The 22,106-nt window shown below is 36.0% G+C and overlaps 1 protein-coding gene across 5 annotated transcripts in view; it reads right to left on the bottom strand.

Annotated features, from left to right (window-relative positions):
* Positions 1 to 22,106, bottom strand: part of CACNA2D3 (calcium channel, voltage-dependent, alpha 2/delta subunit 3) — a 476,829-nt gene that overhangs the window by 138,143 nt on the left and 316,580 nt on the right. For all 5 annotated transcript variants that reach the window (XR_001412184.1, XM_014943248.1, XM_014943246.1 and 2 more), the window contains exons 12-13: positions 21,368 to 21,446; positions 14,170 to 14,303 (exon numbers count right to left, since the gene is read on the bottom strand). Coding sequence is in view for 4 of the 5 variants with exons in the window: in XM_014943248.1 (XP_014798734.1) it covers positions 14,170 to 14,303; positions 21,368 to 21,446 (213 nt within the window). In the remaining variant the exon portion in view is untranslated. The remainder of the gene's footprint in view (positions 1 to 14,169; positions 14,304 to 21,367; positions 21,447 to 22,106) is intronic.

Genomic DNA, 22,106 nt, shown 5'->3' with positions numbered 1-22,106 from the left:
CAGAACAGGGTGCAGAAGTGAACTAAGGCAGAAACTGAGAAAGAGCTTCTGATCATACCTCTCAAGTCTGGTAAAAAAACCCAACAACCACCTCACACCACACTCCCGTTAACCATGTACCATCCAACTTTAAGAGCACTGAAGAAGCTTCCCATTGTGTAAAACAATAATACAATGTCAATTTTGTCTACATGTACAAGAGAACTGAAATCAATACACCTGAATTCTAGACAACAAGCATTTTTATCAGCCTTGTTCTTAGTCATATCAAAGGGAAAAGAAATTTCTAATACTGAACATCATTGCACATAATATGACATCCAACAAACTTGTAAGATTCTGATTCCCATCCATGTGAAATGGCATCAAATTATACAGTTAGACTCTTTCTCCTTATAGCACATACTCTTCAGCATTTATTAGCAGTTGTGCCACTTCTATAAGAACAGATAGTGTCATTTTAATTATTGCTAATGCTAATTATTTATAAATGAGACATTCAGAAAGACTGTAAGGAAGGTGATAGCTAATAGCGTGAGAATCCTTCCCAGAGAAATAGTTCTAGTATCTGCATTGTAGTAAAACAAGAGCTAGAAAAAAAAATAAATCGTACTTGTATTTCAAATTAAAAAACAACAGCAAAGTCTTTACACTGTAAAAACTTATTCTGAATTACCCAGGAGAGGGAGAGAGGGAAGGGAGGAAGAGAAGGAGGGAAAAAAAGAATCACCCTCAGAAGATAGGTGCACATATTCATTTACACATAAATGTCCTTTCACATTTGGAAAAAAGGAAAATTCCTTAACAGTCCTAGAAATAAAAAATAATTTCTTAATCATAAAACCTCTTAGGAGCTTTCTCCCACAATAAAATCCAAACTGGCCTCAAAGCAAAACCAAACAAGCGGCGTACCCAACACCCGTTAGAGTCAATGAGAATCTTTCAATTAGTTCAGTGGGGTTTTGAATGAGCAATATTCTTGAAAAAAATTTGAATTTAGGTAGCACAAAATACTTTAAAGATTATGACAGTAACCAATGGATCAGAACTGCTCTGAAAGGAGCAGGATGCTGGAGGGCATAATGAGATAGATACCATACATTCCTAAGATTATTTGAGATAATAAACAAAAGGGGATGCATTTTAAAGGAAGAAAGAAGGCACAACGGTGTTAGGACAATTTCCTTTACTGAGAATAAGAAATCCACAAATACGACAAAAGATCAATGGCACAAGAAAGCAGCAGGAAAGGCAGCAGGAAAGGTAGCACAACTACTACATGAAAAGCTTCAAACGGTTTTTCAAAGGGAATCACCTTTTCTTTTGTTTATCAATTTGCCTCTGAAAAGGAAAACATTGACGCATCCATATTAAGGCACACTCCCAAAAGCTCAGATGAAGCATAAACAAACAGAAGGAACAAATTGCGTGCAAAAATACTGCATAAAAGCTACAGTCAGAAACCCAGGAACTGAGCTCAGATATTTAGTATAAATGTTGTGTTTTGCTTTGTGAAGGAAGGAGGCATATTCCTTAAATCCAGAAAACAAATCTCCATGAAAGATATATGTGCAGGCTTCGCGTAAACATTTGAGAATCAAATGTCCAATGTGTACTTTGGAAATAAGTTACCAATATGCTAAAATATTATGCTCTAGTAGCAAGGTGACCATCGTGTGTCTCCAAATTAGAAACGTGTGTTTCAGGTTCACATGCATAAGCAAAGCTACTGATTTGATTAGCTAACAGAGATGTACAGTATCAGAAGGCAGGGTTAAGTCTCTAATTGTTACAAGCATTATTTTTAAAATATATGATAAAACAAAGAATAGTTTAAAAAAGCTTAGAAAAAATCTCCATCACTTAACATTGTGAAATCTCTTAGTTGGATAAACTAATCTAACAATATATTATTTTTCTTTTCTGTAATATTTTTATATCAGTTTGTGGGTAGGTTGGTACCTTAGATATGGCTAGTGCTGCCATTATAAATGATAAAATGGCATATTCAATCCTGCTTCTTGTTCATTAGCTCTGTTTTGAGGAACAGGTTCTGTCTTCATACTCTTCGGATAAGTATGTAGCTAACGTATCTCACCATTCCAGTTTTACAGTGAGATTTTATAGCTACACTTTATTAAAAAAGCCAAGGAGCATTTTATGGACTCTTCACACTGCGAGCTGAATTCATCAGGCTCTATAAAGATTCACTTACTCTGTAGAAAAAGCTACATTTCTCTTGCTTTTTTATTTTTGGAAGAAGCTTTCTGTTGTTACTCTGCACTACTTGAAAGTTCAAAGCTTCCTAAAAGCCATTTGACCTGATGGCCAATATCTAAGATTCTGCCTTGTTGAAAGATCATGAATTTGAGAGCGTTTCTAGATGATCCAAGTTTCAAATCGCAGTTGAATTGCAATTCAATTTCAAATATGCAGTTTCTCATTATTTAATAAAATGCTTGCGAAATGTAGGAATGGTTTTGGCCTGAGGCAAATTTCTTTATCACCTTCTGCTCTTTTCCCCTTATTGCATTATCCAGCAGGTCAAGAAAATTTTACCACTCCTTCACTATAACAACTCACAAGAAAAGGTCTCAAAATTCCTTCCGCTATGTCAGAGCTAGAACTGCTTGCAGATATTAAGGTCATTTTTAGGCATGCTAAGACCTAAAATGTGATAAATTCCATTATCGTGTGGTTGGCTACACAGTAAAAATTTTGTGAACATAAAAAACAAGAGTATTGCAAAATCAGCTTTCACTGTATCTCCATTTTCATAAACTGAACAGGAACACAAGAGGGACAAGGTGAGGAGGGAATAAAAATTAAACTTTTCTTTCCTTTAAAGACAACTTGCTCTTCACTGTAACTCCTGAATTTTTGAGGCTATAAGGCTTTAATCCAAGAAAGAAAATGTGAGAATTGTTCCACCAGTCAACAGAAGTATAATCCAACCCCCTTAAACTGAGATTTAATACAACGAATCTGTCCTCTGTTTTACATCAGTACAACTCCAGGTACACAAATGGAGATACTACAGATTTACTGCAGAGTAAATTAAAGAAGAAGAATAATCAACAAATGTAACCCATATGGAATGCAAGCATATGGCTGACTTAGCTGGCTTAGGCAGTTTACTCTTTCTTTTTTTTTTAGGACAGTTTTCTGGAATAAACCTAACAATATTGAAAACTGAGGCCTTCATTATTACACAGAGGTCATTGGCTGCAACAGAACAAAAAGACATTAAAAAGCTCTGTAAGTTGTATTGTTTCTTGGTATTAGTATATTGTTTCTAATGTGTATTTCCTTGTAGTATTTATGTGCCACTAAATAAACACTATCATAAAAAAATAAAGATAATAAAAAAAAAAGCTTCTGTAAAAGACAACCTTAAATGGAATGGCCCTGTAGGCTCCTTGTGTCAACACTTAGTATAGAGTTGTGAGGGATTTTAATGGTTTACCTAGAACTAGGCAATGTCAACTAATATTTAGGGTGATTAGATTTTCATCCCAAAAAATCTGATAGTGCAGGTAAAATGGCTTTTATGAGTTCCAGACAAAATCAAAACACTTACAAGTGTTCTAAGCTTTCTCTTGCTGAAACTGATGTTCCTGAAGATCATGCATTTGCTAACCAGTTAGATCATCTTTCAAATAATCACTAAGGGAATACAATACAAAATACAATGGTGTGGACAAAGGTCAAATGCCTTGCTGTCAAGCAGCAAGATCAGCAGGAAACATCTTATTATTCCTTGTAGAATAAAGTGCATTTCTGAATAATTTCCTCCAGAAAACACTAACTTTGAAAAAAATATCAGTCATAATGACTGTGATAAACAGTAAGTTTAATGTGCATACTGTATTGTGTGTATGACTGAGCTGTATGTACAATCTCATGATTATACAAAAAGGAGAGCTATAAATAACTAACAACTTCAACATCTGCAGAACAATAGACAAAAGAGAAGATAATTTCCTTTTATTCTCTCTTCTTCTTTTCATTTTTACACTGAATTCTGCCACCGCAGCAAAGCTGGAATGGCAACAATAATTTAATAAGTTCTTTCTTATTTTTACTCCAGCAGTGCAGATAAAGTATATTTCATCTTCACTGCCCTCTTTCCTCCAGGAAGTCAAAGAATGACATATATGAGATCAAAGGATGGGATTATACTAAATTCATTGCTTTCCTACATTATCATTTACCCTAAATAAATCTGTTACGTGAAAACTAACGACCAAAACAGGCAGAAAAAGGTAATATATCTGACAAAATAGCTACAATTTCCTTATCATTAACTCAATTTCACTCAGAATGGAGGCAATAAGATCAAAGCCAGACAGTTACCAGCTATGAATGTCTTCAGTTATTTTCACTACGAATAGACATATTTATTCTAAACGTTGGATTCACCATAGCATATAGAGATCTAAAAACAAATTCTCCCTCTAGTTAGTGACTTAACTTTTGATTTTATTTCTGTGTCACAACAAAACCAGAAAATTACCTGTGAAACAAGCTGAAAATGAAAAGCATTTTCTGTCCCCTCACCTAAAGGCACTGTATGTCATTGGCAGACTGCAGCTGGAAAAGGTCCCAAGCTGCTCTATCTCTAGTGTGCAGGTGTCTGCAAATGAGACCAATACCCTTTTGACATGAATATGCCTGTTAGTCAAATTCAACAGCAGAGCAATTCTCTGTAATTTGTACACAGTAACTAGTGGGAGAACACCCAGCAGGCCAAATCTACAGACATGTGGAATTCTATGGATACTTTTTCACATACATCCAATCAGTTTTAATGTAAGAAGAAACTGTAATTTGGTGCAAAGCAATCATGTCACAAGACACACCACGTCTAGAACAAACACAGCAAAGAAAAGCCTAACAATTCACAACAAAGTCCCAACATAATATCATTACACTTCACAGCTCTCAAAACAGCAAAATGTGTTCCTTTAACATTCAAACCTTACTGAATTTTCTGATTTCCAAAATTTAATCACAGAAGGTGTTTCGTGAATGTAACCGCTTTGAAACACCATTACAGCTGTAAATAATGGATTGCCTGAATGCTTCCATGAAATTCAGTTTAACCAAACGTAAGCAAAAACTCCATGATTCTTAAGACCTGGACAAGGAACACTTGTGTGGGAGCTCTGAAGAAGTGGACACTCCAATTTGAAAGACTTGAATATGCATTTGTGCGTGTTTTCACACACTGCCCTTCATCCTCGAGATCTCACAGACTGATAATTGCTTACTGCATTGACCTATACTGTCTTGCTGTGTCCTCACACCCTCTGCCCTTTCTAAGCAACTGGCAATTCTTACTTATTACTTTGAATGTAAGCTATATGGGGGAAGCTATTGTTATTTAATCCTGTCATCATACATCATCTACCATAGCAGGACTTGAGTGGTTTATTAAAATTTGCAGATCTTGATAATATCAGCAATGGTCAGTGACAAAATTGAAGTCAGTGATATGAAGAAGAGGAAAATCCACAATAAAATGGTCAGTAAAACCAAAACAAGAGTGACTTAGAAAACAATAAAAGATAGTGTGAGTTGTCACAGCATTTTGTAAGAAAGGAAATGGGAACAAAAGAACATTACTGAGAATTACATCGTACAAGAACAAGCTTATATGGTTATTTGGAAAAAAATCATGATTAAATATGACAGTTTCTAAAAAAAGTAATTTAGTTAAACATCAGAACATGTAAATGAAGAGGTGGAAGAATGTTAGACAGATGTCAATGCACTTAAACATGGTAAAACTTTCCTGTTCTCATTTGAAACATCATTTAAAATCAAAAGGTAAACAGCACTAAAATATTCCTTTACCTATCAAATTCTGAAAATATTCCAAAAAGAGATGAGTTCTTACTATTTAAAGCAATGTTTCTGCAGGAACTACTCTGATTTTAAATTAGGTATTTAACCTTTCAGTGCTCCAGTGATGAAAGATGAATAGAGACCAAGGTCAAACTGTAGTTGCCCTGTCATATAAAATACTAGAAAAGAGAATTAACATATAGCTAAAACCAAGATGTAACACTGCTCTGATTTCCCTTCTATCGTTTAACATAATGCTTGTCTTACTTGCACCACACTGGGAGCAGAACTGCTTAAGACCTAGCTTTGCTGTGGCATTACAGCTGCATGCTGATGTCTCAGGAAGAAGATAAACAAAGTCTCCAAGTGCAAAGAACTGTAAAATGCATTTAAAAAAATCAACTGCATATCTCACAGTCTGAAAAAGTACAATTTGCATTCTGCATTTCTCATGTAAATGTACACTAGGAAAAATAATTATAATAGTAATCTGTTTCAATGGAAATAAAGTACTGTAATATTTATAGTCTGTGCCAGAGTTATAATGACTGTGGGGCGAGAAGTGAAGTGTCTCAGCATGTTCCACATGTTTTTAACACTGTTTCTAAAGGCTCTGGAGGCTATTAAATTTAATGAACCCATCTGCTATGAAATAGAGGTCCAAACATAATCAGTTTTCTCAGTGCCATATAATACAGATGGCATTCCATGTTCCACATCCCCAGCAGGAAATTTTATGTTCCTCTTTAAGTGCAGGACTTTTGTTTTTGTTTTTGATGTTTTAAACATCTTTTTGATGTATCGCATATAGCATTTTATAGTGTAAATACCATATACAGCGATACACATGAAAAGTGTTAATTCATTAAAATAAATATTGCTATTTCCTGACAACATTTTTTCTACTGACTTTGACAACTAGCAATTAGCTCTCTGCAGTAATATTCTTTGCTTAATGCAATCACTGAAAATTGCCCTAATAGCATAAGTTCCAGTACTAGCAGCGGAGTAAAGCAAACATGTAATTTATCAAATGAAGCAGTTTACTTCAAAAGTTGAAAGGTACACATATACATACATATATGTGCATAGGTACTATCTATGCTTATCTATGTCCTTATTTGTATATGCTGTGTTTGCATGGAACAATGCACAAATCATTCTTATTTAAAGTATCCATATTCCCATTAAGTCATTTTGGACTTTATTTTCCTTCGCACATCCCAATTTTTATTTCAGGGGTCACAATTTGTGCGTTTTACTGGGACACACTGCACCGTGAGTCTTGTACTGGTGTGTAAGCAAGGGCTCTAAGCTCAACTTTAAGTGGCACAGCATTCCTTGCACTGATTAGCACCCTGCTGCTTAACAGAAGTAAATCAGATGTGCATTTTCTAACAAAAAAGAACAACATCCATTGTTATTTTGAGCTGCATCTGAAAGATAATGAGAGTGCATTAATTCTATTCAGCTGAGAGGTTTGTTCATTTACTATCTTGAGCACTCATTATGTTTTGACAGTTGACACGGATCTCACTGAATTTGAAACAGTTAATGTTGTTAATAGTAATTCATTTATTCTAGATCCAGCAGTAAAACAAACAGATCAGAATTGTTTAGGAGAAAACAAGAATACTTAATTATGGCAACTAGAAATTTTAGGCCACAGAACTCATAAAAGTCATGGCTCAAAGGTTTTTTTTTATTGGACTGTCAATGAGATTTCCGCAGACAGCCCACTAACCATTAGCATAAAGGGATGTTGCACGTACATATAATATGCATAATCTTTTTTTATTCTGTGTACAAGTAGCTACACTGATCACTACTGATGTAGTGTGTTTCAAGCACTGTCCCAAATCTATAAGATCCCAGTGCAAAATTGTTGGATCAGATGGTCTGCAACTTCAAACTGCAATCATGCTCTTATAGAAGCTTCAAAAAAGATGAAATGGTCAGAGCTGTTACATTTTTCCAGGAAAATTAATCCAAACTGCTGATAAGAAGACATTCCCTGGGCTACTTTCTACTTTTTCTCCCATATCAGAGTCTTCAAAAGACTACTACAGATCTGTGGGAGACAAAGCAGAGCTTGAAGATCCTTATTTTAAGAACAAACCTGCCTGATGGAAGGCCTGATATCCACACGTGGGATTTTCCTTCCCTAACCCAATTCACTCAAATGTCAAAGCAAGAAAAGGAAATTCTCATGGGAACCTCAGAGTGCATCAGCAGTGATGACATTCTTTGAAAAAAAGCTGTAAATTACTAGAGATTAAGATATGCTGGCCACTAAGGGGGAGTTAGAGCTTGTAACCAAGTCCAAAGTGGGATCGGGAGAAAAGTAACACAGATTTTTGGTCTTTAAAACATTTAAAAAAATAAAAAAATTACTGCTGGTGTGTAGATTTTCTTTTCACAGCTGCTGATTAATGACATTTCCTGACATTCAGTTCTGCAGTGATTATCAATATTTACTTGCTGTAGACATACATGAGCATTCTGAATACTCTGATGTATTTTAATGCATACCAGTACTCCAATCTAGAACTTAGTTTTGAAATAGAGGCCCGGGAATCCTTTTACTCTGATAAAAATGCTAATTACACCCACTTATTATAATAGCACAATTAATTTATGCCACCAAAAGTATTTGAAGATATCTCTGGGAATAGAAGCTAGTGGAACCTGGGTACTATTTAATTTCTGATACTTCATAAAAGCTCTTCTGTGCATTGAACACAAAGAAAACTGAATAGAAGAAGCACTAAAGAGCATTTTTATACCTCACCAGAAACTCCCGGATGGAAAAAATGCCAGCATTACCGCTTTTAGTCTGTGGGACTTTCTGTTATATCTCTGTATGTTATACACAGGACTTCATGTATACAGCTTCCCTTGCTTTTCTGGAACTGGCTCAGGATTCATCCCTGGACAAAGAACTGTATCCCAGAATCTAAATTTCTATACTTAACACATTTGGCTGTTGATGTGACAGCTATCTGAGAAGCATGTGCTTCCTATACTTCCTACTGAATCTCTGCAAAGAACCTGAACCAGAGTAAAAAGTATGCCTAGATAGTACTTGATTTATACTTATTTTTAAGGATGAAGATGAATAAATTGAAATTGCTTGATCATATATGTAATAATGTAACATCCATCATAAGCATTTTAGAAATAGTTTGTCTAAGCTTTAGCCCAGTGGAACTACTTCAATTTACTGGCCCCATAAAGGGAAGTAAGATTCTTGGACAGGTGCCTTACTAGCACAGTATCAGCCACTTGGTCAGAAAAATATTTCCAAATAATCCCTGCTTCAAAAAAGGAAATAAAAGAGTGTTATATTTTTTTTTAAAGAGCAATTTTAGAATAGAACTAAAATACTTAATTTAATGTATGTCTCTGTGAAGGTGCAGATAATGCAAATAAAGGATTGACATATAACACCGAAGTACAAAAGTAAAAACCACTCATCATTGATACTATAACCAACCATGACCTGCAATGACTCAGAATGCTTTTTTTAAAATGAACTCTTAAATTCTGAAGCATCAGTCATCTCCAAATATTAAATGAAATAATAATTTGCTCTTTTTATGCAAAGGAATCCTCAACTGGAAATAGAACAAAGCAAACATGGAAACGTATGCCTGAAGCTGCTCACAGCTTGAAACTAATAGCCTGAAGGAGATGAACTCAACGGTGCATTAGAACCAGAGAATATGTTCAGGTACATTTATGAGAAACAAATTTCACCAGGAAGAGTCAACAAAGGTCCAAGTAGTTGAAATTATATGCCCCAATAACCAAATTCTCAATCACAAGCTTTTAAACAGTGGGAACTCAGGAGCTAGTCCAGTCTTTTTTTCTTTATTTCCTGCAGCAAAAAGTAATGTTTCTCCACATACCAGATGTTACCATAAGAATGAGTTCAGGGCTTCTGTGCTTTATAGATGATTACCCTCAATCCCCAAAAGACTACCTCTATACATTACTTGAATATTCTGATGCCCAGGCATTTTTCCTTTCCCCCCCAATATACTTACTCGTATTGACTTGCTATAGATGCACATATTCTTAAAAGAAGTCATTGACCACTTTTAAATTGTTCCCTCCCTGAAATACTTTCATACTTTTAGAATTGTTTTCTACTCAGGAAGGAGTACCTTTGCAAGCTTTCAGTTAGAAATCCAACTCTGTTTTTAACCATCCCCATTGAAGCATTTTTTGAAGCATTATGTACTTGTTGGCTTTAGTGATGTTGAAGCAATGGTATTGGATCCAATGTGAGCTACTTTTGAGGCAGAAAAGTTATGTTGGACTGTTGCAGTGCTGTCCAGATCTCACTGTCTAGGGTGCATTGTACACATCTCCCATCTGCAACCATCTACGCTAGCCCTTAAAGCACCTGTAGGCTTTACAGCTGAACACGAACATGTACCAAGACAATCTCTTTTCCTATTAGACTCCACAATCAAGAATCATCTGCCTATCCCCTCACTCTTGGCAGTACAAACACCTTTTCCCATTGAATTGCACAGATCCAACAAAGCTTACTCACTACTAATGCATATCAAACTACTGACTAGAGAAGTACAAATGGAAAAGAGACCAAGCCTAGGGAAAGGTGTGGAATTCAGGATCAGAGGACTCTAAATCAGAAGACGAGACACTGGCTGGCATATATCACATACTTCAATCCCAACATTTTAGCCTAAAGTATTGGCAGCACTTAAGCTGCTAGCCTAGCTGCTAGCACTCCAACTACTGTGAAGCTGACTTTAGAATTAGCCCAAGACAAGCCTGTAAAGACTATTTCTCAAGTAAATGACTAAACCAAGTACATCGGGCCCAGTTCTCCACAGACCTAAGTTCAAATGATTTCAGAAATCTGTTCCGTTTATCTGAGAGTCAGTGACATCTCTTAAGATTACATCACGTCACTCCTATGTCAAAAGACCTTTCTTGTAAAGAAATGAGGGTTTGAGTCACTGATGATAACATTTCCAACATGAAATCCTGGGCTTAAGGGAAGAAACACAAAGAATTTTCTGATGGAGGATAACTAAAATGGACCCTAAGAGATGGCTGGTTACCTTTTCAAAAAGGCAGGAAACACTGGGGAAAGATCAAAGTCCAGGGGCAGAAAAAAGGAACACAGTTCAGCTGCCTGCAAAGCAAGGAGTCACTCAGAGAGACCTCGTGTCACTTATTTCATAATCCCTTCAACTATCAGAGGCGTAAACCTGACAGTGTCAAAGACAACACAGACCTGACATACACCCAGGTTCCTCCATGTTACATTTGCTGTATATCTTGCCAGGGATTTCCAGTTCTATAAATGCTGTACTTTTTTCTAACATAAGTGAAGCGCCTCAGAGTGTCAAAGCTAGGCTGAGGAGGCAGCTGTATGAACATTTTGCAGACATCCTCTTACAGGAAAGGTGAACAGATGTAAGAATTAGATGCCTTGTTTTAGTAGCAAAATTCTCCTGGGATTATTCCTAAATGGTATCAAACACTTACATGACCTAACTTCTAGCTTTTACAGATTACTTTGTCCTGTGCAAAAACAGTCTGGGGCATCAGGGGAAATGTTTTGTATCCTAAGACTGTTCCTGTCCAGCTTCTTCCTAGTATGTTTCAGCCTAATTGGTGCTTGCTCAGAAGCAGAACAGCTGGCCAATTCGCTCTGATACTTGATGAGAAGGGAATGGGGAAGTACTCTCCATGCTGTTAGGGCACAGTGACACTGATTACAGCCCTGAGAATCTCGCCGTGGTTTTTGAGGCACAGCTGGATGATAAGAACATTTAAGCTGTCTGGAAATATACTACCATTTCTAACCTGGCAAGGTCCAAAGGGTAGCCACGGAGGAGCAGGGAAACAAATGGTCTGAAAATCAACAAGTTATGGGGTTGAGAGGGTCATTTAGATGGCACTTCCAGTGCCAAGACACTAGCGATGGCCAGGGGAATCTGTCCTGGAAAATAGCACTCAGGCAGCTGTAGCCAAGGCACAAGGCACATTTGGTTTGTTACAAGGTTTCCTTCATTATATTTCCAGATTTTTGCATGTGAGTACCCCAATTTATCCTGTTTCTTTGTCTATAAAGTTTTTTGAGGGGAAGAAGGAGAAGAAAGGTAGTTTGCAATTAAGCAGACCATGGTATCCTATTTTTAATTTTTTTCTTACAGCACCCAACCCATTAGTGTCCCGAGCAGAGTTTTCAGACACTTAAAAATAGGTGTGTGCATGTAAGTATGTATAGGAGTACATGTGCATATACGTGTGTATATGTATAAACATACATATGTGTATGTATAGTGACATTAATTAGCTTTAGTCAAGAGAGCAAGAAAAGAAGAGAAAGAGAAGAACCTGAAAGTATTTTATTTTGATTGCAGTAAAACAGCTTTTGTTCAGATTTAAACAGTTCCTTTATTCAAGAATGTAGCAGCTCCACTGTTTTTTATTTTCCTGTTTTATCAAGATTCCTTCCCTCCGCTCCCTCTAGTGTTCTTAAATTCACTTGCATTTCCTCACCCCTGCTGTATTAGTATTTCACACAACATTAAGTTGTTCATTTTCCTTAGCCTTTCCATAACCTCTGAGAGAATCACTGAAAGTTAGACTAACTTTTCTGAATATTTTTCTCCCTGCAATGATTGAGGAACCACACATTAGTAGACTGAAGAGATAGTAAAGTGTAAAATTAATTCTGAAGCAGGATTTTGTACCTAGTTGTTAGGTTAAAGGGAGGACTTGGTGTTGAAAGAGGAGGAAGTTTTGTTTGCAGCACTTTCAATGGAAGATTCATAGGGAAAGTACAAGGAGCAGAATTGCACAGAAACATCACATACATGGATCTCTTCCTGCTACTCTCTCTAGCAAATACACAAACCCCCTTCAACAGATACACAAACTGAGTACTTCAAGCATATAAATCAAGAAGTGAATACGAACTAGGTTTTCATAGTTATCTCCCCATTTCATGGGATGCCCTGAAGTAACAGCAATAACAGGTTGTTTCTGTTCATCTCATCCTTATTTTTCAACAAAAGAAAGAAAACGAAGGCGAGACTGGATTCGCATTCTTTAAAAAAAAGGAAACAGAGATAAGTAAATTTGCTCCAAAGTGGTATTTCCAAGCAACGTTTTGTTTCTCCTTCATAACTGCAGTTTTAGTATTTGCTTTACATCATCCCTGGCCACAACTGAAGAATCGAAAAGACCTAAGCAACTGTGAAAATGAAGCAAAATTCTATTCCCAGGGTGATTTTTTTTTCCTAGAATATTTTTATATTGATTTAAAACTAAACCTTCTAGAAGCATCCCAGACTCAAGGCAAAAAAAAAATCCCAACCAAACAATCAAAACCTCCAAATATAAAAATCAAGCTGATGAGACTCTCCTACCTTGCCCCATTTTCACGAAAGTTAACATTTAAAAAAATAGAAAACAAGCTTTGCCACTAGTCATCTGTGATCTTCTATTCACTGTACTGAATACTTGGCATCACTTGTACTAAATAACAGGTATTTGCTACAAACTCTTGTTCTACAGATAATACACAAACCATAACATTTAAACTGGATCACAATAAACATAAGAAAAGTAGATAAAATGCTGTTTCAGACCAACCCATGAAAATGAGCAACCTTTGTCTGCAAATCTGATGATTAACCACAAATGATACAGAAGTATCATAAGTGCTCAGTCATTGCTGAGCAAGAAAGTTCTGCTTCAACTCTAACGTTTCACAGGGATGTAAAATTAAAATTGGACATTTATTACAATTTTGTTTGTATATCACCCATTCAAACCACTTTAAGAGGAGAATCTTCTCATTCAAGTTCCCCAATACATCACGGTTGTCCCCTAGATGTTGATCCACCTTCACATACTAAAAATATTGATTCTTGTCAGTCTATGCTTTCATATGGATATATTCTCACACATGTTTTAAAATATATAGAAAAAATGGTTACTCAAGCTAATAAATTTCTGTTCAGTTATTATTTTTGATTAATAAATGTACATTTGAAGATCACAAATTTTAAAATTATGCTGTTACTCATGTTTGTTTCATTATTTTATATGTAATTTACATCATAAAAATATCTGCTAAAGTTCAGTAATCTTGAATTATTTACTTGTAACATAAAGATATCGAGTCCTGACTCTTACACTGAATTGGCACATTCCATCAACAGAAATCAGATGCTCAACTAGTGTTCCTACCAGAACACTTTTGCTCCTAATTCCTCATTATATGCAGTAAGCCTATATTAAACGTTTATCATGCAGACTTACAGTGCTGTCAATATATGCTTCCGTCCATACCACATCATGCTCTTGGTCAATAACCTTTGGTCGGCTAAGAACATGGAGATATTCCATGACATTCTCTTGAACATCAGCTAAGGTAGAGATCTGAGTAAAAAACCCTGTGAAAACACACAATTCCAAGTCATAAACTAGACAGAACAAATTAAGGAAGATTGCAACAAGGAATATGATGTGATTTATGTCTGTTAAGTTTTCCGATTGTTTATTTCCAAAGAAGAAATGCAAAAAAAGTAATGTTTCAGAAGAAGCAGTCTCAAACAGTAATAACTGGTGAAAACACAAGTCTATAAAACTTCTGCCAGTCTTGAAGGACTGGGTTCCAATATTGCTATGAACCACTACATTGCCTGTCCTAAATTCTCTGTTTCCAGAAAAAATTTTTTGTTTAATGGTAAAGAAGTTTAGGTGTTGTTTTTTTTAAATGCTGCATGCTTTAAAAGTTAAAACTGGTATTAACTTTGTCCAACAATGTCTCGTCCAATTTCAAGAAACATTAGAGGATTAGAACTGCAGCAACAAAAGAGTAGATGCATATACTCTAAAATGCTCATCGTTACGGAATGTGACTAAACATCAGATAATAGCAATATGTTATTTACAAATGACAGGTAACAGAAAATGCAGATTAAAACTAGAATTGCTTGGCTTAGCGATCACAGCTTTGTTAATCCCTTAAAACATCTCCTACAACCTGACAGCACTGAGAACAGCAGAGGCCACAGCTATTTGAGCTGTCACCACTTCCTTTTCAATGCTAAGATGTCAAGTATCTTTATACATCACAAACTTGGCATCTGGACCCACATCATGCAAGGGTGACGAAGGACTGACAAATTTCAAGGCTAGTGTTTCATCAGGCCTTATTTAAATGCATCACTTCCCCTTCCTATAATTTCCTTTTTTTCAATGAGAAAAGTCCAATATGGAATGTTCATGAAAGAGGCCCTGCTACAATTTTAGTCTTTTGACAAGATCACACACAACTTCTGTGGAGTTGGAATATTAAGCTTCAGCAGAAAGCACGGCAGCTGCAAAGAACTTTTGAGCTGTGTTGCAAAGGTGCTCTGTAGTCCGATTCAATACACCTGCTAATAATTCATGCAGTACAAGTACATACATAATTTCACCTACGTATGAATTAAGACACAGTGTAAGAACAGAGTTTATAGCAGAGATCTATAAAATGAAACGAGTCATGGTAGTAGCTTAAAGCATATTTTCAACTTAATAAGAAAAAGCAGAGGTGGTGGGGAGTTTCTTGCGATATACTATGATCTCAAATATTCCTAGTATAGCATACATACTGTTAAAATATTCAATATTCTGCTTAAGGAATTTTATTGATTTTTTTTTTTTCCTATTAAGTCCAGTATTGCGTGAGAATGTTAACTCACTACTATATATGCCATCAAGGTTTAACTCCTGCTTCAAAATATGGCTATTTTTTGTCTAAGGTTCTGCAAGCTTTTCCAGTAAAATGGTTGACGTAAGTTTAATTAGTGGAGAAAGTGGAATTCTATCTATGTGGTAAAAAAAAAATAAATTATAGTGTACTTTCATGAATTATTGGCTTAGAACACTTATGGGAAAAAGCAATTGTACATTACTTTTTCCGAAATGCAGCCTGCTCTAATCTGGAATGCTGAGTTTCCCAAGTTAAAGTATGGGTTTCTCCCTCCTGTGAGTAATAAGGGACGCTTCACTGTCTGGTCCTTTTAATTTTGTGTAAATGTCAAGAAATAGTTAAAATATGATTATTTGCCAATATGAGCTATCCACACACAGAATTTCATAAATTATATATATACATGTATGTATGTATGTATACACACTGATTCACAATGGTTTTATTCAAGGATTCAAAATACTTTAGAACTGTGCAGATCACTCATCTTACAGGTGATGACCTACATTTTCCTAAAGCAGTTCAGAGTGCCTGAATTTTGGTATGTCTCATTTCAAAAAGCTTAAAATAGAATCAATATTCAGAAGCCATATTCAGAACTGTTCATGTTTCAAGTTACATACTCAAAAGCACAGGCCACTCAGAAATTCAGAAAAATTCAATAGAAGCACTAATAGACTAATCAGCCTTTTGCTTTTCTTCCTCCATCTCAGACTAGTGTACAGCAGCTGTAAGTGGGGACTAAGACACTAGAAGGAAAGTGCACCCAAACTCTGCTTATTTCTCTGTAGGAAATTTAAATTAGGGGACCTCTGCGTATGTTCATCTCTCCTTTTACCAAACACATACTTTCAGTTGTCCCCATGGACAAGTTTTAGGACAAGTTTGCACTTGTCTTACAACAATGCGCAAAAATTACAGTTGGAGCACTGAGTACTGTACAGTGAACAAAAACATATATGAGCATATAAAATAAAGCTTGAAAATTCAGAGGAAATTAACTGCTTGAAAAAATTTGTATTGTATGTAACGTGATAGAAAGGGCACCTTTAATCAAACACTATTTTCTTACCCATACAGGTTGAAGTCACAATTAGTTAACACTTTTTAATGTCCTACTCCATTAACATCAAAACCTGAAAGATACATTTAATGACTCCTTTAAGAAGCTCCTTGATGTCTATGCCTGGAAAATTTTTTAATCACAGCCTATAAATTACCTTTGAGATAAAGAATACTTTGCTGTAAAAAAAGCATGTGTTCTGATTGCCTCCTGAAATGTTTTTATGTCAGTTTTTCAAGTGAAAAAATTTAGCTAGATTACTAAAAAAAAAAAAAAAAAGAAATAGAAAACAGAACTCAATGTGAAAGACTTCAGTGTTGTGCCATACAGATTTATACGTGTTACAAGACACTGATAAGGCTGAATTTTCTTTTTACTTTTTTTCTTTTCCTTCATTTAGAAGGGACCCATTTGGACCAGATATAGCCCACATGAGCAGAGACACCTACTTAACCACTTGTAGCTATTTTTGATATGGATGTGTATTATGTTAGGTATTTCTCTTTGTAGTATTTCTAAGAACGCATGCTGGCATATCACAGCTTACACAGAACTCTCCGGGCAGCATGCTACAGACAAAGTATGTATTTCTTCTTGTCCTACCTGCAAACCATATCTCCAAACCGCACAATAGAGAAAACCGTTTTTAGCCAAACTTCCTAAGACTAAAAGAGGTAGCAAGTAAGTCTGAATCAATGTCATATAAATTTAGCAAAGAAATAAAGACAATCAAAAATTTGTTTCTACTCCAAAATTGGAAGAAGTGATATTGAGCATTCTATTTGGAAATAGCCAGATGGTAAATCAGCACATGTACACTGGCACACGCGTAGTTGCAGGCTGGCCATGCAGAGCTCCCTGCCCAATCAGTATGACAGCTAAAAACTTCAAGGTTAGCAAGTGGAAGGAAAAGGGTGTGAAAAAATCCTATTTTAATCATATCTATATTTCACAGATTTATGCATATATCAGGCTGCAACAGATGAAAAGGTGAAAGAACGAACGTGTTAGAGGCTTTATTTCTTTTAATCAGGTTGCTTCAAGCAACTGAGTTTAGTGAAATGTAAAAGTTGCTGCTAAAGATATGCAAAAGACAAGACTTAGATGAAGATGGTGTCGTAAGACACAACCATATGGATTCTCTCTAGGTTTTTTATAATGTGGTCTCAGGGCTGGGTTTCATTTGTAATTTTTAAGAAGAGTTCCTTTCCTGCATTGATGATTTTTCTGCTTAATCTCCTTTTAAATGTGTTTTTAAATAGTTCACATTAGAAAAATCTACAATGACTTTACAGTTTTCATAACTCATGGAATATGAAAAATTACCTATCTTCTGTGAATTTACGGTTCATCTATTTACTTGGTTTCTATAAAAAGTTGTTTTCCTTAAGTTTTAGCTTTCTTGGCAACAAAGTGAAAGGATTTGCAAAAGCTACGTGAATAATATTTCCCATATTTTTAATATTTGTTCTAATATTTATTTTTCCATCTTCTCCTAATGGGAAAACTCTACCAAGAGTTATTATATTATAGCTAAGGACAGCATTAGGCAATACTCATAGTTCTTTTTCACTCTATTTTTAGACTTTTTTATGATTCATCATGAATTTGTAGCTATGTGTAACAAATGCAAAACCTCACAAGAATTAGCTTCCTACACTACTAAATTTATCTCTTGCATCTAGAGATCAGAGGTAACCCATCGATTTAAAAACCTTACTCTTCCTATACCAAGGTTTGACCATCAGATAAAGACATGCTCTGAAGTCCCTGAGCATAGCTGCTAAGGCCATGCAAGCAATAGCAGCAAACCCATGCTTAAATTTTTGCACTCCAACACCTGCTTCTCAGCTCCCTGGTGTGTGAATTATGCCACCTTAGAGCCCCTTACAGTCAGCGCTACGCTTTTTTCCTCCCCAGCAGGAATAGATTCATGAAGGAAATGGGAAAGATTTTCTAACGACAAGCATGAGATATGTATAATAATGTGGTTAAAGACAGACACTTATGCTCTGCAAGTGGACTGACTTTCCATATTATACAGTCCTTGCAATGTTCTTTGGATGGCTTGTTTTTCTCTAAAATGTCCACCACTTGACTCATAACTTTTCAAAAATGCCTCAAATGGATTTTTACACGGATTGTAGTTCTTTTCGTTTTCCGGACACCATGCAAAATAGATGCAATGTTCCTGCAACTAATAAAATAACAGAATTAAAAAATCCTCTTTGCATAGTGACTAAGGAGGGAATTCATTGTTTCACTGCAGCTGTAAAACTCCCATGGAGACACCCCCCTGCCCCCCCACCTAAGAGGCCTCTCGAGCAGGTGAACAGTATCTGTAACTGGCTGCCTGCCACCCCCCACAAGAGCCCACAGTGCAGGAGGTGCTGGGGTCATGCTAATAATGGGAATGGATGTGACTGGGGCTTCCTGTACGCAGCTCTCCTCTGCTAATACAATAGTCTATAAACTGCTACAGCTGGGGCACAACTTGCCTGGGGGCTGATCTGTCCTCTGCTGGCAGTTAGAGAGCAGAGCCGCTGTCGGACCACCGAGATGCAAAGCATTTTTCTCTCCGTCGCTTTCTCAGCCTCTGCCCCTTTGTACTGATTAACCCTCTCCTTTGTCCATTTTACAATATGCCAACCACAGTGATGATCCGCAATTAAAAATTTAAAAAATAATAATAATTAAAAAAGACACTGTCACGTTACTAATGCAATAGAGAATTTAACTGGGGAAAAAAACCAAACATTTAATCCTGTTTGTTTTCTTAGTAACACATTAACTCCCATCTTTATCTTTCCAGCTTTCTGCTGGAAGTGACTGCTGACAGAAAGGTAGTGCCTGCTTACTTTAAAATCTGGCACATGCACTCTGAGCACTAGAAACTTTTACCTTTGTTCACTTCAGGATCTTAGTAAATCTTTATTCTTTTCCTTTATGTGCTTATGATACAGCAGAGTAAATCACTGCAAATTTCACAACCCACTTGAGGGATTTTTGGGTTCTTGAATGTTTTAATGTATTTAAAATGGTTTTGTGTTTTGCTTCATTAAGCCAACTCCCTCTAGATATGCCCTACTTACACATAAAAATGTAACAGAAAAACATGCTTGGCGTTTTTCAAGGTTTCACCATCACAATCTAGAAGCTAAAGAAGTTTTGCAAGGTGGTATGAATTACCCCTGTGACCCATTCTGAAGGGAAGGACTGCTGTCCACAGTCCAGTCAGCTGGAAAACCTGCAAACAGCCTTCATCTACGTTGTGCTTCCAAGTGGAAAATCACTACAAGGATAATTGATTTTAGGGTCATTGACCCTCAGTGACAACAACATACTTTGGCCCACCCATGCAAGCAGTAAACCGCAGTCCAGCCATTCAGCCGATCTTTAGACCAGCTTTACTCCACTCCTCATCTGTTGTGCTGTAATCCTTCATTTCACTAAAAGAAAATGGACAAGCTGTAGCTGAAAACCATAAGAAAAAAAGAACTAACTCCATACTGTCTGACATAATGACTTACGCTGTTTCCAATTGTAATTTTCAAAGCTATGAAAAAGTATTTGATTACTGATTAGACGTAGAAGATTTTTGCATTGTAAGCTATCAGAGAACAGGTATTGCAACTATTAAATTGGGAGAAAAAAAATCATAGAAGAAACAGTCATTAAACTGTTTAGTTGATTCATATGAGTAAGACTCTGACTCAGAGCAACATGGTTCTGAAAAGAACAAAGTAGTCCAGAAGAATGACAAAGGTGACCACTTTTTCCCCTCTGGGAATAAGGAAGACGTGGACCAGATGATCTACTAAGGCAACCTCTATTGCCTGGTCCTAATTTCTGAGTTGCTGTACTTAGATCTTTATGAATCTGTAGAGCTGAGCTAGAAAGCTAAAAGGTTTTGTTGATTAAATTGTCTTCAAAAAGATGCTTCAAAGGATTCTTATACTATTATTTAAACTAAATTATGGTGTAATATTAGCTGATTAAGACAAGACTTCAAATTGAGTAATTTCCATCAGCTGGACATAACAGTAGTTAAAGAAATAATGACTAAATGGATAGCACCTGATGCAATTCATCATAATGTAATGTGGCACAAAGGAAAAAAAGAACTTCTTTTTTTTTCCCCAAGAGGAAAGAAAAGGGAAAACCTGAAGATTAATTAGGGGTTTTGTTGGTTTTTTTCTGAATCATTCTTACTAATATTAGTCAATCCTTTTACTGTAGCATCTCAGTATCTTACATGTTTTAATACTCCTTCCTTAAAGTATATAAAACTATTTTTTCAATTACACTGACAGATTCTCAAGGGACAGGATGTCTGGTGTTTTAGATACCATGTGTAACTCAACAGGACTTGTACCCAATGTTCTTAGGAACCAAACTAACTCAGATTGAGTAATAACAGCTAAAATAGTTTGCTCTCTGAACAAAAATTTAAAATCATCTAGTTTAAAAGCTTCACACATATTTTAAGAAAAAAAATTACATTTTAAATTGTCTTTTTTTTTTTTAAATTGTATACTACAAAGTAAGCAAGTCTTCTCCTTTCCTGAGAAAAAACAGCCCTCCCTCTCTGATTAGTTGTCAGTGATTCCATATCTGTAGAAGGGTCAGATATGCAGGAAGGCTCAGTAATAGGGTTTTGAAAACAAGGTTTTCAGAGTTGAAGGTTAACTAACCTTTGTTGGCACAGGCCATCCACTTCAGGTTATCAGCAAAAGCAGCTTCTCTTCCAATCAGATAGGTAAAAATACGAACCTGAAAGTACAATGCAAGAGACCAAGTCAATTAATACTGCATTTAAAAATTATACAGTGGAACTTCAGATACAGATGTGTAATTCATATGCATAGATCCTTTTAAAGAAAGTATTACAGGTTAAACAGCAGAGTGGGTTAAAAAAAATAAAATCTCTGCCAGTTATGTCTTCATGACAAAACGTGGCTTTTGTTCTATGTGACAGAATGGCTATCTCTTGGGATGTTTTTAACATTTTGACATTTAACTAAAGTTACGGTTAAAGTGTGAGAATAAACTAAAACCATTGGGGTACAAGGCAAAACTGCATGTTTCAGACTAATCTATCTGCATTTAAGAATTCAGAAAATTGCTATGGTGGAGGAAGAGGCACTTAATTAGCAAATACTTCTGTAGATAAAGGATCTGAAACACCAGGCAAGCAAATTGCCCTCAGTTTTCAAGGTTCATATGACACAGTATCTTTGCCAACTTAGAGACAGGTACCCACAGGTGGCACTTGTCCTATCAAGTGATAACCTGCAGAATCATGTGCAGGGTTGCCACATTTCCCAGACAGAAATATCTGTGCAAAAAGCTGTGCAGCTGGTCTATGCATATGTGTGCACACTGACATATACACAAATTCCAGAAATCCTAGAAAATTGCCACTTTCCTTAA

This window comes from Calidris pugnax, unplaced genomic scaffold (assembly GCF_001431845.1).
Source record: "Calidris pugnax isolate Ruff unplaced genomic scaffold, ASM143184v1 scaffold128, whole genome shotgun sequence".
Taxonomy (NCBI): Eukaryota; Metazoa; Chordata; class Aves; order Charadriiformes; family Scolopacidae; genus Calidris; species Calidris pugnax.
Note: the sequence above shows the minus strand (reverse complement) of the source record. Positions and strands in the feature narration are given on the sequence as shown.